This window comes from Neurospora tetrasperma, assembly GCF_000213175.1.
Source record: "Neurospora tetrasperma FGSC 2508 unplaced genomic scaffold NEUTE1scaffold_81, whole genome shotgun sequence".
NCBI classification, from domain to species: Eukaryota; Fungi; Ascomycota; class Sordariomycetes; order Sordariales; family Sordariaceae; genus Neurospora; species Neurospora tetrasperma.
Window position 1 is genome coordinate 2,164,775 of NW_009799179.1, and position 12,474 is coordinate 2,177,248.

At 53.6% G+C, this 12,474-nt stretch overlaps 3 protein-coding genes across 3 annotated transcripts; all 3 read left to right on the forward strand.

Moving 5' to 3' along the window:
- Positions 1-431: 431 nt before the first annotated feature.
- Positions 432-2,672, forward strand: NEUTE1DRAFT_118570 (uncharacterized protein; the record flags this gene model as incomplete). Its single annotated transcript, XM_009857230.1, has 2 exons — positions 432-977; positions 1,043-2,672. 2 exons carry the CDS (start codon positions 618-620, stop codon positions 2,279-2,281), a joined length of 1,599 nt encoding a protein of 532 aa, XP_009855532.1.
- A 787-nt stretch (positions 2,673-3,459) lies between these two features.
- On the forward strand, positions 3,460-6,358 carry NEUTE1DRAFT_89672 (uncharacterized protein; the record flags this gene model as incomplete). The annotated part of the gene is made up of 2 exons (XM_009857231.1): positions 3,460-6,249; positions 6,317-6,358. The coding sequence occupies 2 exons, from the start codon at positions 3,460-3,462 to the stop codon at positions 6,356-6,358; spliced, it is 2,832 nt and encodes a 943-aa protein (XP_009855533.1).
- A 2,366-nt stretch (positions 6,359-8,724) lies between these two features.
- NEUTE1DRAFT_89673 (uncharacterized protein) lies at positions 8,725-12,275 on the forward strand (the record flags this gene model as incomplete). Its single annotated transcript, XM_009857232.1, has 2 exons — positions 8,725-8,939; positions 9,045-12,275. 2 exons carry the CDS (start codon positions 8,725-8,727, stop codon positions 12,205-12,207), a joined length of 3,378 nt encoding a protein of 1,125 aa, XP_009855534.1.
- Between the last annotated feature and the right edge of the window lie 199 nt (positions 12,276-12,474).

Here is a 12,474-nt window from a genome sequence, read left to right on the forward strand (position 1 = left end):
CGTTGACGTGTCCAAGCCAATGCAGGAGGTCTGAATCTCCTTGCATGTCTTGCTGGCTGTCGTTCCCAAGTCTCGACGAAAGGCAAAGTAGATTGACCGGGGCTGCGGTACTGTTCGGATTGAGACGGTGATTGACTGATAAGCCGCGACGTGACCGCTCTTATCGGTCGGATGCAGGCCTGTCGCCCCCTGTGGAGCATGTGCGGGCCCACGCCATTGGCCGCTCCGCCTTTAGCTAGTCCCATTCAGGTTAGGGATGGCCGTCCCCAGGGCCTTGGGGGTGCCTGCGGGTAGACAGGAGGTTCCCTGAGGCACAGGCAACAGCACCCACCAGCACCAGGCCGATGCACGCTTACGCATCCGTCCTGTTTCCCGTCTTTATCAGGGACGTCCTTCCCGTGCTTCCTCGCCGAGCTCGTCTTCCCTTCTTCCTTCCCCTTCATCCGCCTGTCTGCCTTCCCCATCCCTTCTTCCATCATCCTCATCATCCTCATCGTCTGCCGTTGTCGGTTGATTCTTCTATCCATCCACATCCATTTTGCATCCTTCTTTGAGGTCGTAGGCCAAACCGACTTCACGCCGTTCCTTTCGTTGGTATCGGTAATCAGAAACACAACATGAGAGGCCTTCTCGCTCTATCGCTAGCAGCCTGTGCTGCGGCGGCCCCAGCAGTCAGCCATGAGTCGATCCATGGCGATGCTGCACCCATTCTTTCGTCCTCCAACGCCGAGGTCGTTCCCAACTCCTACATCATCAAGTTCAAGAAGCACGTCACCGACGACAAGATCTCGGACCATCACACATGGATCCAGAAGATCCACTCCTCCCGCATGGATCTGAAGAAGCGTAGCCAGATCCCCATGGTCGACGACGTCTTCCGCGGACTCAAGCACACATACAAGATCGGCCAGGACTTCATGGGCTACTCGGGTCACTTCGACGAGGACACCATCGAGGCTGTCCGCAGGCACCCCGATGTAAGTTACACCACGCCACCACAATCAGCAGCTCTGAAACCTTACTGACTTGCTTTTCAAAACAGGTCGAGTACATCGAGCGTGATAGCATCGTCCACACCATGAGCGTCTCGGAAGATGTTGATTCCGAGGGCAAGTGCGACAGCGACATCGAGAAGTCCGCTCCCTGGGGCTTGGCTCGTATCTCGCATCGTGATACCCTGAGCTTCGCTACCTTCAACAAGTACCTCTATGCCGCTGAGGGTGGCGAGGGTGTTGATGCCTATGTCATCGACACCGGTACCAACGTCGAACACGTTGACTTCGAAGGCCGTGCCAAGTGGGGCAAGACCATCCCCAACGGCGACGCCGACGTGGACGGAAATGGTCACGGTACTCACTGCTCTGGTACCATTGCCGGAAAGAAGTATGGTGTTGCCAAGAAGGCCAGCGTCTATGCCGTCAAGGTCCTCCGCTCTAACGGCTCTGGTACCATGGCTGATGTCGTTGCCGGTGTTGAGTGGGCTGCCAAGTCCCATCTCGAGCAGGTCAAGGCTGCCAAGGATGGCAAGCGCAAGGGCTTCAAGGGCTCCGTCGCCAACATGTCCCTTGGTGGTGGCAAGACCCAGGCTCTTGATGACACTGTCAACGCTGCTGTCTCTGTCGGCATTCACTTCGCCGTCGCTGCTGGCAACGACAACGCCGATGCTTGCAACTACTCTCCTGCTGCTGCCGCCAAGGCTGTCACCGTCGGTGCCAGCGCCATTGATGACAGCCGTGCCTACTTCTCCAACTATGGCAAGTGCACTGACATCTTCGCTCCTGGTCTCAGCATTCTCTCCACCTGGATCGGCAGCAAGTATGCCACCAACACCATTTCTGGCACTTCCATGGCCTCTCCCCACATTTGCGGCCTTCTCGCCTACTACCTTTCTCTCCAGCCTTCCAGCGACTCCGAGTACTCTCTCGCTACCATCTCCCCCGAGAAGATGAAGGCCAACCTTCTCAAGATTGCCACTGTTGGTGCCCTCAGCGACATGCCCCGTGACACCCCCAACCTCCTCGCCTGGAACGGTGGTGGTTGCAGCAACTACTCTGCCATTGTCGATGCTGGCAGCTACAAGGCCACCCCCAAGGCCCAGTCTGACAAGATCTCTTCCGTCTCTGAGCTTGAGAAGGCTATTGAGCACGACTACGAGGTCATCTCCGGCAAGGTCGTCAAGGGCGTCTCTTCGCTCTCCGACAAGGCCGAGAAGCTCTCGGAGAAGATCCACGACATGGTTGAGGAGGAGCTCAAGGAGTTCCTCGAGGAGATCGCTCACTAAAGTGATGAAGACTGTTTAGTAGCGTGTCATCTTTAGCGCAATGACTATGACTGGGGTTTTCAGATGCCCCCTTTGGTATTAGGTTGGGACAGGCACTGCTCTGGGTTTTGGGATAGGTTTCGGATGGGCGTGGGACAGCCCCGGGAGTTTTCATGTACAGTATGCAGAATATGGGTCACTGATGAGTTTGGGAAGGTTTGCATTTTCGTACGTAATCAGGTACTATCTATCCATCATGAGAAACACAAGGCTATTTGCCATTGATACAATGATTCTTCTCCCTTCTCATTGCTCGCGGTTTATTCAATTGGTTTGATGTGCACCAGCCATGGCGTTTTCGCGTATCTGTATTGACCTCGGTTCGGCTCTTGAACCCCTGAGACGATCCAAGATACCGACGTATCCCGGTGTTCTATCTTGAGCATCTTGGTGCACTCCACCGACATCGACCCTAGATGTAGCTCATCTCAACGGAATCTGCAACTTACAGGCTCGTTCTTTCTGGAATTTTAATTCATCATGGTACGTACAAAACCAATTCGCACTTTCCACAAGCTTTCACCAGTAACCACCTATTGCTTGATAGAAACTGCAGAGGTGCACCTTCCTCGAAATTCAAGGATCTTCAACGCCATACTCGGTTCCGACCTCGGTCATTATGACTTCCCGACATCTCTTCGGGCAATTACCCTTATCCTTCGTTGTTGCACACAAAAGAGCTTCCCAAATGATTTCCCTTGAAGAACTCGTTGGGCTTTTCCCTCATCTCTTTTGGATTTCGCTGCCGCGCCAAGTTGCTCCATCAAAGCTCTCGTCGGTGTCGCCGATCCAAACGACCTCATTTCGCCTGAAATAGGGTTAGATGCACAGCTTTACGGCGGATCAATCACGAGGCTATCGCTTGCCCATTCGCAATCATCGACGGCTCTTATAATTACTCTTCCCCTTACCCTTTTTGACGTCTAAAAAAAGGGCTGCTGCCCCCCCGTCAGTCAGGTCCGATGCTACGTCGACAGAGCGTCAAGTCCAAGTCGGATCTCAGACGCCGCAAATCAACTTTGTCAGCAACACACGGAGTCCATCTCGAACATCTCGATCCAGCCGTCGCTCAACGAGACGCCCAGGTTGCTGCCTGTCAGGCATACGCTCGAGCTCAAGATCGGAGTGCCAAGGCAGACATGTCACTATTTCCGCCAACACCCGATACCTCTCCACGTCGAACACAAGCAGCTCGGAGCGGCACTAAGCCTGAAGCAAGTTGCGCTCCCCATCACGGACGGGAAAACAGCCAAGATCTTCACCGGAGGCAGAGTGTGCGGTTTATGGGGCCGTGTTCTGTGAAAGGGGAGAAAGGCCTTGGTCAGGGTGCTTACTCCCACACCAGACGAAACTCTATGGAGATTGGCCAAGACACTGCGCAATTGCAACTCAACGATCAAGATTCAAGCAGCGTTCACAGTTATAGTTTGGCCAACAACGTCAAGGAGCTTTCGATTCTACACCAGTCATGCCAACCTCCCAAACCCTCGCCTTCAGCTCCCGTCACCGGTATTGCGGCCGACTATCTCTATGCTCTTGTCGCCAGCGAAGATTACTACACGCCAGAAGATAACATCGCCTCTGCTCCATCTTCATACCGTCGTATCAGAAAGTCCAGATCAATGTTCACTTCGGAAGATCACGAGAGCAGGAAAAGTCAAGACGACTCCGTGTCATTTGTCAATGGTAGAGTTCCTCCTACCAGGTCAACACTGGGTAACTCAAGCTACAAGATGGTCGCCGATGACAAGGAGAATGATCCCATGACGGGACTGCCGCCGCTGAAAACTCCAAAGTCGATGAGTTTCTTGAGGACCCGGAGCACTCACTCCCGATCAGACACACATAGGGCCAGCTTGGACCAAATGCATAGTCCTCTTGAAGCCCCCAGTGTGCTGGGCAATGGGTCCCATGCCAGCGAACGAGGTACCCCACGTCTTGTTTCCAAAGCTTCAACAATCTTCAGTGCACGGAATCGAAGAGCCGAGCCAAAAATGCGAAAATCGCTTCGGAGCGCCAGCTGGGGCGATGACTTGGCCGAAACAAACCCGAACCTCACGCTTCCAACTACACCCTCGGGCAAGGATGATGGGTTCAAACGTAAAGCCAGAAAGGTCTCCAAATCATTGAAAACGAAGCTGAAGAGTTTCTTCAGTTTGGCCAAATCTGAGGATTCGTGCACAATCCCAGTTCAGCACATCGACTCTCAGAGAACCCATGTCATGGAGGATGTCGTGTCCATACACTCCACAGCATCAGATCAAGAGGTCGCGGAAAAGATAGAATGGGGCTCGATTCATCAAGTGCCTTCCAAAATACCCTCTCTCCAGATTGTCCCGTCCAACCTCCATCACTCAAACAAGGGAAGCCTCGAGAGCCTTAGGAGTGAACGAGAACGCAATATTTCGGATGACAAGTCATTGACCACCTGGGTTCACTCAGGCCCTAGCACTCTAACCAGCCAGCAACAAGAAGAATGGAGAGAGTGGGAGCGACAACGTCTTTCCATTATCAAGGAAGGCGGCACGCACGCCCCCTCGCCATCGATCCACAGACAAGCCCTCGGGACTCAGTTATTTCAACGCTTCGATGGCTCGACGACACAAACTAACCCACCTGGTTTGGGTGTAGATAGTCAACGAGTGTACTCTGCTTTGATGAAGCGGGTGCGCGATATGCACAACCAGACATTTCCAGCTGCGGAACAGCAACGCGAACCCGGGAGTTTGACTCACGCATTTCTCCGCGAAAGATCATCACTTCGATCTTTGAGCAAAGCACGACATTTCTATCATGATACAGATCATATCGATACCCCAACGCGCGCTTCAAGAAAAAGCAGTTTGTCTGGATGCCAGGAAGCTCAAGTCCACCAACAGGGAATGCGTTCCTCGTCCGCAATGACCTCACGGTCTGCCGAGACCGGATGGGGTGACTCAAAAGCTACTCGACCTGGCGTCCAAGCTGGCAGGTCAAAGACTGCCCCTGCTCCCGCATCTAGCTCACAGAAAATGCATCAAGATCCCTTCACAGAGCATGACAGTGACGCACTGGGAGTTCAGGATCATCAATTTGAAGGCCAACAGCTTCACGACAACCTTGGTCAGAACTCAGCCGCCTCAAACACGCCTGGTTCACATCTGTTCCGAACAACAAGTCCGTTCCGGCGTACTTTGCGGGAATCTATGGAGGCTGAATACAGTGCTATAGCACAGGCAATCCAGGAATCGATTCATCATATCAGCTCAGACGACGACACGCGCATCCGTTACTCTGGTCAAATCGATCCTGCCTCAAAGAATAGAACTGAGGTCACGGACAACAACGACTACACTGAGAGTGTGTATTCTACAGACGAGATCGGGAACGGTCCGTTGAATGGGGCATTGGATGATAGCTACAGTCTGTGCAACAGGAGATCTGTAGGCTCGCCTCTCGCTTACCATCCGGCGAATCATCGGATTGAGTCCTCAGCCAGCTCTGTTGACTGGAAGACCTGGCTATCAGCAAATATTGGCAAGGATGAACCGTCTCCTTCGACCCCAGTGGAAGTTGCATACGCCATTCCAACGATGCCCAACAGCTTTCCCAATCGTCATGTCCGTGAGTCTACACAAATCAACGAAGAATGCGAGGATGATGGTGGCGTGTACGAACCTCCAACCCATCGGCTGTCACTTCCAATTTCTCCCTTGGCGACAATCGAGCCCAACGTCGTAAAGTTATCGCCAGAACAGCGCTCAATCAAGCGTACCACACCACCTCTTTCCGGTAGAGCTTTACTCGAGAATGATAGCCCAGGTGCTCCTCCTATTCCCGCAAAGAGTGTTTTGAGATGCACCCCTTCGCCACTCAAGCGTTCTGCTGGGCCGAATCGAGGTCACTACATGTCACCATCGATCACGTCCAGCCCTGGTTTAAGTGCGGCGGTTCAACGTCAGTTTGGACCGGTCTCTACCAAGCAGAATGGCTATGTGACTGATCATCAAAAACAAGCTGAGTCCTCCGAAGATGGCCATGCACGCCAGGACAGTGTAAGAGCGGCAGACAATAAGAGCTTCGGGAAGTTGAAGATCTCACAGATACTGGAGGGAGGATTCCGTCGAAGGGTAGCGAGCAGTGACAGCGGCGCGGCAGCCTTTCTTTGATTGATTTTGGTGAAGGGGAGCAACTCGGGCTTCAGATAATGTACGACCGACTAGCGTCAGGTCTCACCACTGTACTATATCATTTCTTATGTATGGGTGTACAGCATAGTGCATTTGCTCTGTCAGGGATGGATGTATGCACAATAGAATCGATAGAGGACAGGTCTGGTAATGGGAGCATGGGATAGGGTAAAGGGCTTAGAGAGGTCTAATTCGGGGTCGGTAGTTTTCTGTTACTCATTCAGCTTGACGATATCATGGTTATGGGAATCATCCAGATATGAAATGACGAAACCAAATAGAGATATAAAAACAACCAAAGCCGTGGCATCCCAGAGAGAAAATAATGATAAAAAAAAGAGAAGAAAAAAGAGATGCAGTGGCACCTTGCAGTGGTGACAGCGAGCAAATTACCAATCAGCTTGCGCCTGTCTAGCCACAACGGTAGGTAGGTCGGTTCATATAAGTGAGGGGACAAGCACCCAGGTGCAAGGCGCAATGATGTCGGCTTACCGAGTCCGGTGCGAGGAAGAACCGTCAGTCGGTTCACACTCTCAACGTGCTTCACCCTACCAGTCTGCCTGGAGGGGAGAGGCTGAGGTTACGGAGATACGGACGACGGCGTTAACAAGATGAATGTCGATAAAGTCCGGCGAAACCCTTGGCGGAGTTGGCGCCTCGGCTTTGCACGTCTGTACTTGTAGTGAGATGAAGATTATTAGAACGAATGAATGAATAGGCTTAACTATGCTGCACTAGAAGGCGCCAGAGAAGCTTTGATGACGTCGAAGTTAATTGTTTGGTAGGTTGGTTGGTTCGTTGATTGACACACCCCCACCCCAAAAGCGCCTTTAAAAGTCGGGCATTCTCATATCATTTGATAGATACATGTAACGAACGGCCTTTGATGCATTCTTTGGGCACCAGGGAGAGCTGTCAGTCAGGTCAAAGCGGTACGTATGTGGTATTCACATGCGCAGGGAAGGATGTCCCGGCGACCGGGTGGTCCGCGAAAGAAATGGAGAATTGAGCGACGTCTGAAGGGTCCTGCATACGCCATGTTGTACTTGGGACGCTTGGATTGGAATTTTAAGGGCTTTTGAGAGAGAGCGGCCCGGAGAGAGCGGTGGATGGGTGGATAGATGGGAAGTTCGAGGAGTGAAACCCTTTTTTTCCCACTTTGACGGTGAGTTGGGCATTACTCGGGAAAAGGAAAGGAAGGAAATGTTGGTTCCATCCATTCGGGCAGTTGGGGCTGGAAATGGAGATGGATTCCTTGGTGGGAACAGCTGAAGGACAAGCATTAATAAAACAGGCACAGCCTGGTACAACTGGATGGCCAAGCACCATATGGCTTAGTACCTCTACCTGAAACTGTTCGTACATTGCTTCAAACTCATTTGTTCAGTTTCAGATTTGGGCTCTTCCGTTTTGATGGGTTTCGATACCAAAACGCACAAGTCCCAAGCGGTCGGTTGAACATTACGCAATGGGAAGAAAAGGAGCATGAACTATGATGTACAATTACATGATCAGCGTGGGATTGACATGCGCCTCGAGAGCAGCCAATAGCAGGCCAGCAGCATGTTTAACCGCAATTCAGGTCCTCCTCCCTCGACTCGGAACTTGAAAGGAGGAGGAGAGACAAGTGCATAAAAAGTCATCACGCAAGGCAGACGCCCAAAACCTCCATCTTTTCTTCTCCACGTTCTCTCGACGAGACAACTTCCTCTGAGGTTAGTGGTCAATCTTCGCTTTCCGCATAGCCTGCGCAACGTAATTTAGGTATCGGTCTTGCATGCCGTGCTCTAGCAGGGATCCCTAATCTGGATCGCGCTAGGTGACTCCAGGCCCCGGATCCGCTACAACAAGATTACCTGCGATTACGCCGACCCAAACAAAGGTCACCTTCATTTTAATCTCCACGCCCCCCGTCAGACCTGACTCTACCAAGGCTTAGCAAAACCAAAAAAAAACTCCGAACGACACCGTTGCCCTATCTCACCCTTTCTCTATCCTGTCTGCCCTCTCCCTCCGTCTCCGACCCGTCGTCACCAGCGATCCATCACAACGAAGTCCAGGTTTCTCCATGTTGCATGACACAAACGACAACGACCACCCGACGACCCAGGCACCTATCACGTCGCCTTTGTGAGAGAGCGAACTTAACTGAATCTGCCGAACATCCCGTCAACCGACAATCTCTTCGACCTGGATACCCCTTAATCGAAAACAGAAACAAACAATAATCCAAAAATGAACGCCCTTCAGCAGAAGTGCCGGCCCAAGCACCAGGTCTTGGTCCTCAAGTGCTATCCTCGAACCATTAAGGGCGCCGTCGATGTGAAGCCTAATTCGAGCGAGCTGAGCTACCTCCTGTTCTACTGCCAGTCGCGCCGCGCAAAAATCCAGAAAGTTGGCAGCTTCCTCGAGAAAAAGACTGCCAGTGATGTCTACCACCAGAGGATAGGGTAAGTATATCTGTTTGAGCCTGATGCCATGAGCAACACACCACAACCCCTCGTCGCACAGCATCTCTGGACGGATACTAACGAGTGCATGCATACACCAAACAGTAACGTCCAGGTTACCCTTCAGATCCTCGCTGCCCTGATCGAAAAGTCTCCCAAGGACCTCCCCCTGTTCGCATCATGTGTCCTCAGCATCCTCGAGCAGGTCCTCAAGTCGAGCGACATCACCATGGTCGAGTCTTCGATCCCGACCTTCCAGGCCTTCTGCGAGAACCATGACCCTACCTCGCTCGCCGCCGACCAGGCCTATTTCCGCCAATATGTCTCTGTCGTCCAGCAGTACGCCTCTCTTGCCTCGACACGTCCTGCGCCTGGAAAGGCACAGCATAGTAAGCCTATCGCTCTGCGGTGGAGGAATGCCGGTTTGGAGGCCATTAGGAGTGTCGCCTCTTCCGACGCCCTATCTTCCATGGTTGCCCGCCAGTACGATATCCTTGTCCCCATGATTCTGGAAAACCTATGGACGGAAAACGAAGACTTTCTCGACGTCTTGCTGCAGAGAGTCCAAGGGGACAACAATGTCGAGGATGCGCCGCTGTTGCGGAGGAGGACGAGCAATGCCACGGCCCAGCCATCTGAGACGACCGGCGGTGAGCCTGGCCCCAACCCCATCGCTTTCCTGGGAACCGCGGTGGATGTCGACAAGCTGGCGGAGGAAGATATTGGCGTCTTGGCCATGCAGTGCTTGCGACAGGTCTTTGTTGCGCCCAGCCGATCTCAGACGCATAACCCTACCATTGCTCTGCTCAGGTTCATCGAGGAGCGAGTGGACCAGAACGAACAGGTCGTCAAGAGGGATGCTCACGGGAAGGACAATGGGTGGGCGATCAAGGTATTTTTGATGGCGGCTCGGTGGGCGCCGGTCGCGGACAGATTCACCATTCTCCTCACAGCCATTGAGGTGCTTACGCAACGACCCCTAACCGACGAAAACCTGCGACACCACAACATCCAGGCGGCTATGATTAGCGCTCTCTTGCGCTCGGATGTCAACCTGATCGGCTTGAGCGTCATGGACGTCCTTCTCAACCTCCTTGGCCATATGCAGAGGCTTGTTCAGATGCCAGGGGACCCGGATAGTATGAGGGTCGAGGACGAGACAATCGGCACCGATGAAGGGGCTATAGGACAGCGCAGAGAGTTGTTGTTCAGGCTGCAACAGTGTATTGGCGACTTGGCCACTCACGTTTACTACGCCGACCAGATCTCGGACATGATCCAGACGATTCTCCTTAAGCTACGGCCATCCAGGCCGACCAGCCCCCCGAACTCCTCGCCAAACGGAGAGAGGTCGGAGAACGGAGCCGCTGAGGACCAACCCCTCGAATCTCTTTTCGCTCTTACTGTCGCCAAGATTGCGGCGCTTAAGGCTATCAAGGCGATTCTTTGGGTTGCCAATCCCCGCACAAAGATGAGCGGCGGCCACATCAACCTCTCCAGGAATCGTGTCCCCATCCAGACCTGGGATGGTACCCAATGGCTTCTGCGGGATCCTGATGGCCTTGTACGCAAGGCATATGTAGATGCTGTTGTGACTTGGTTAGATCGGGAGACCACACCAGCAGATTCCCTAGCGAGGGACGAGTCTGCCAGGACAACGCTGAAGAACCGGGCTGCGCAGGAAAACAATCTGGCTCGCCGGGTCGTCTCAAGCGCATCTGCCCGGGTGGACAAGTCGGCAAATGCACCACGCTCGCATTTCTTGCAGCTCCTCCACCTTGCTATCTACGACCATGCTTTGCAGTTTGTTGACTACGAGAATGATCTGGTGCTGCTCCACGTACTCTTGGCCAAGCTCGTGAGTCAGCTCGGTGTCAATGCTGCCAAGTTTGGTATTCCCATGATCTTCAGACTCCAAGAGGATATCCAAGATGTTGAGACGCCCCTTGGAAAGGTCCGCATTGGCAGCTTGGTACATGGTTACCTCTGGACTCTGACCGAGAAGTTTGACTGCGAAGGAACTGCTCCCGGGAGCGCCATCCACGGCGAGATTATCAGGCGCCGTAGCAAGAACTTTTGGGTCGAGGGTATCAACATCCCCGCTCCTGCCGTTGATCTCGTAGGCACACCGGGTCAGGCACGCCCCCCACCACAGATGAACATGCGGGATCTCGAGTCCGAGGCGCTTTTGCCGTTCGATGAGCGCGCATCCCTGGTAGACTGCATCTGCACAGGCTATCAGGAACTGGCAACCTCCCCTCCTACAAGCCCGACCACTAGTCCCGGTCGGAACTTCACCCACCCGATGCTCGGGTCGACGTTGAGCGCGACCCCCAAGGACGAGACTCAGCGGGAAGTCCCAGCACAATTTCGCGAGCTGATGCTCGGTGACTGGACACGCGAAGCAGTGCTCGCCAACACGCAAGCCGGCAGCAGCCAGACCGCCTCGCTCAACGGCACAAACGGTACTCACCGCAACACTGTCAACAACAACAACCGCCTCGGCGTAAACGGCGTGACCTCACCAAACGGCAGCAACTCCAACCTCCGCCCTTCGTCTTCCCCAACAGGCCCCAACGGCGTCCAAGCCGGCAGGACGCGCAAGACCAGCATCCGCAGCAACGGCGGCGGCTCACCCGCCCACTCTACCTACAGGGCTAAGGCCCAACAACCAGTCACGTCCGTGGAGCAGCTCAAGGCCGTTCTGTCAGGCCACCTCCAACCCCCGCCAACCTCGCACGGCATCGGATTCCAGCACTCTGATGATAGCGACGATAGCCTCGTCAGCTATGACATGGCGCCTAGCGAGCTGTCGTTCAACCCAGCCGCCTCTGGCAGCAGGCAGGGCTCACCCGGTAATACCAGTCAGGCCGCTTCCAGCCCGCCACGCCGCACATCCCAGGATCGGACTCAGCAGCTGAAGTTCGGAGGGCCGCTCGTTCCGGGAGAGGAGAGCGCCGTCAACGGTGCTGGTGGTCAAGAAGGATCCAACGGCGCCGCAGGTAACCTCGGCGTCCCCATCTCGCGAACTACTTCCCGCACTCAACAACCCCAGGCTACTACTGCGCACACCACCCTTCCGAGGCCATCAACTTCCTCCAAGAGAAGCATCAAGAGCCGGGCGGGCTCTCGCGCGGGACCAATGTCCTCGTCCTGGCTGGGAGAGAAGCCTCCCGCTATGGACCTGGCGGCTTTGTTGAAGGGAATTGATAGTGCTTCGATTAGCGATATCAAGAGTTTGGGGGCAGGGGGAAAGCCTCCTTACTAAACCGATCAAGAGGAAAGAGGAGTGAGGGAAGCTGATGATGGGTGGTGTTGAATCTGGGAAGGGAAAGGAAAAACAAAAAACATATATATCTTTTAACGGGGTCTGGTGTCTCTTTTTTTTTTTTCGTCTTCTTTGTCTTTTGAGGCTTATTTATTGACTCTGTTATTCTTTCTTACTTTTATTTTTAAAGTTGATTAATGGGGTTTGAACTTTTGGAGCTGGAGCGGGCAGGAGCGGCATGAAGGGAAGATGGTGGGGTTGGGGGAG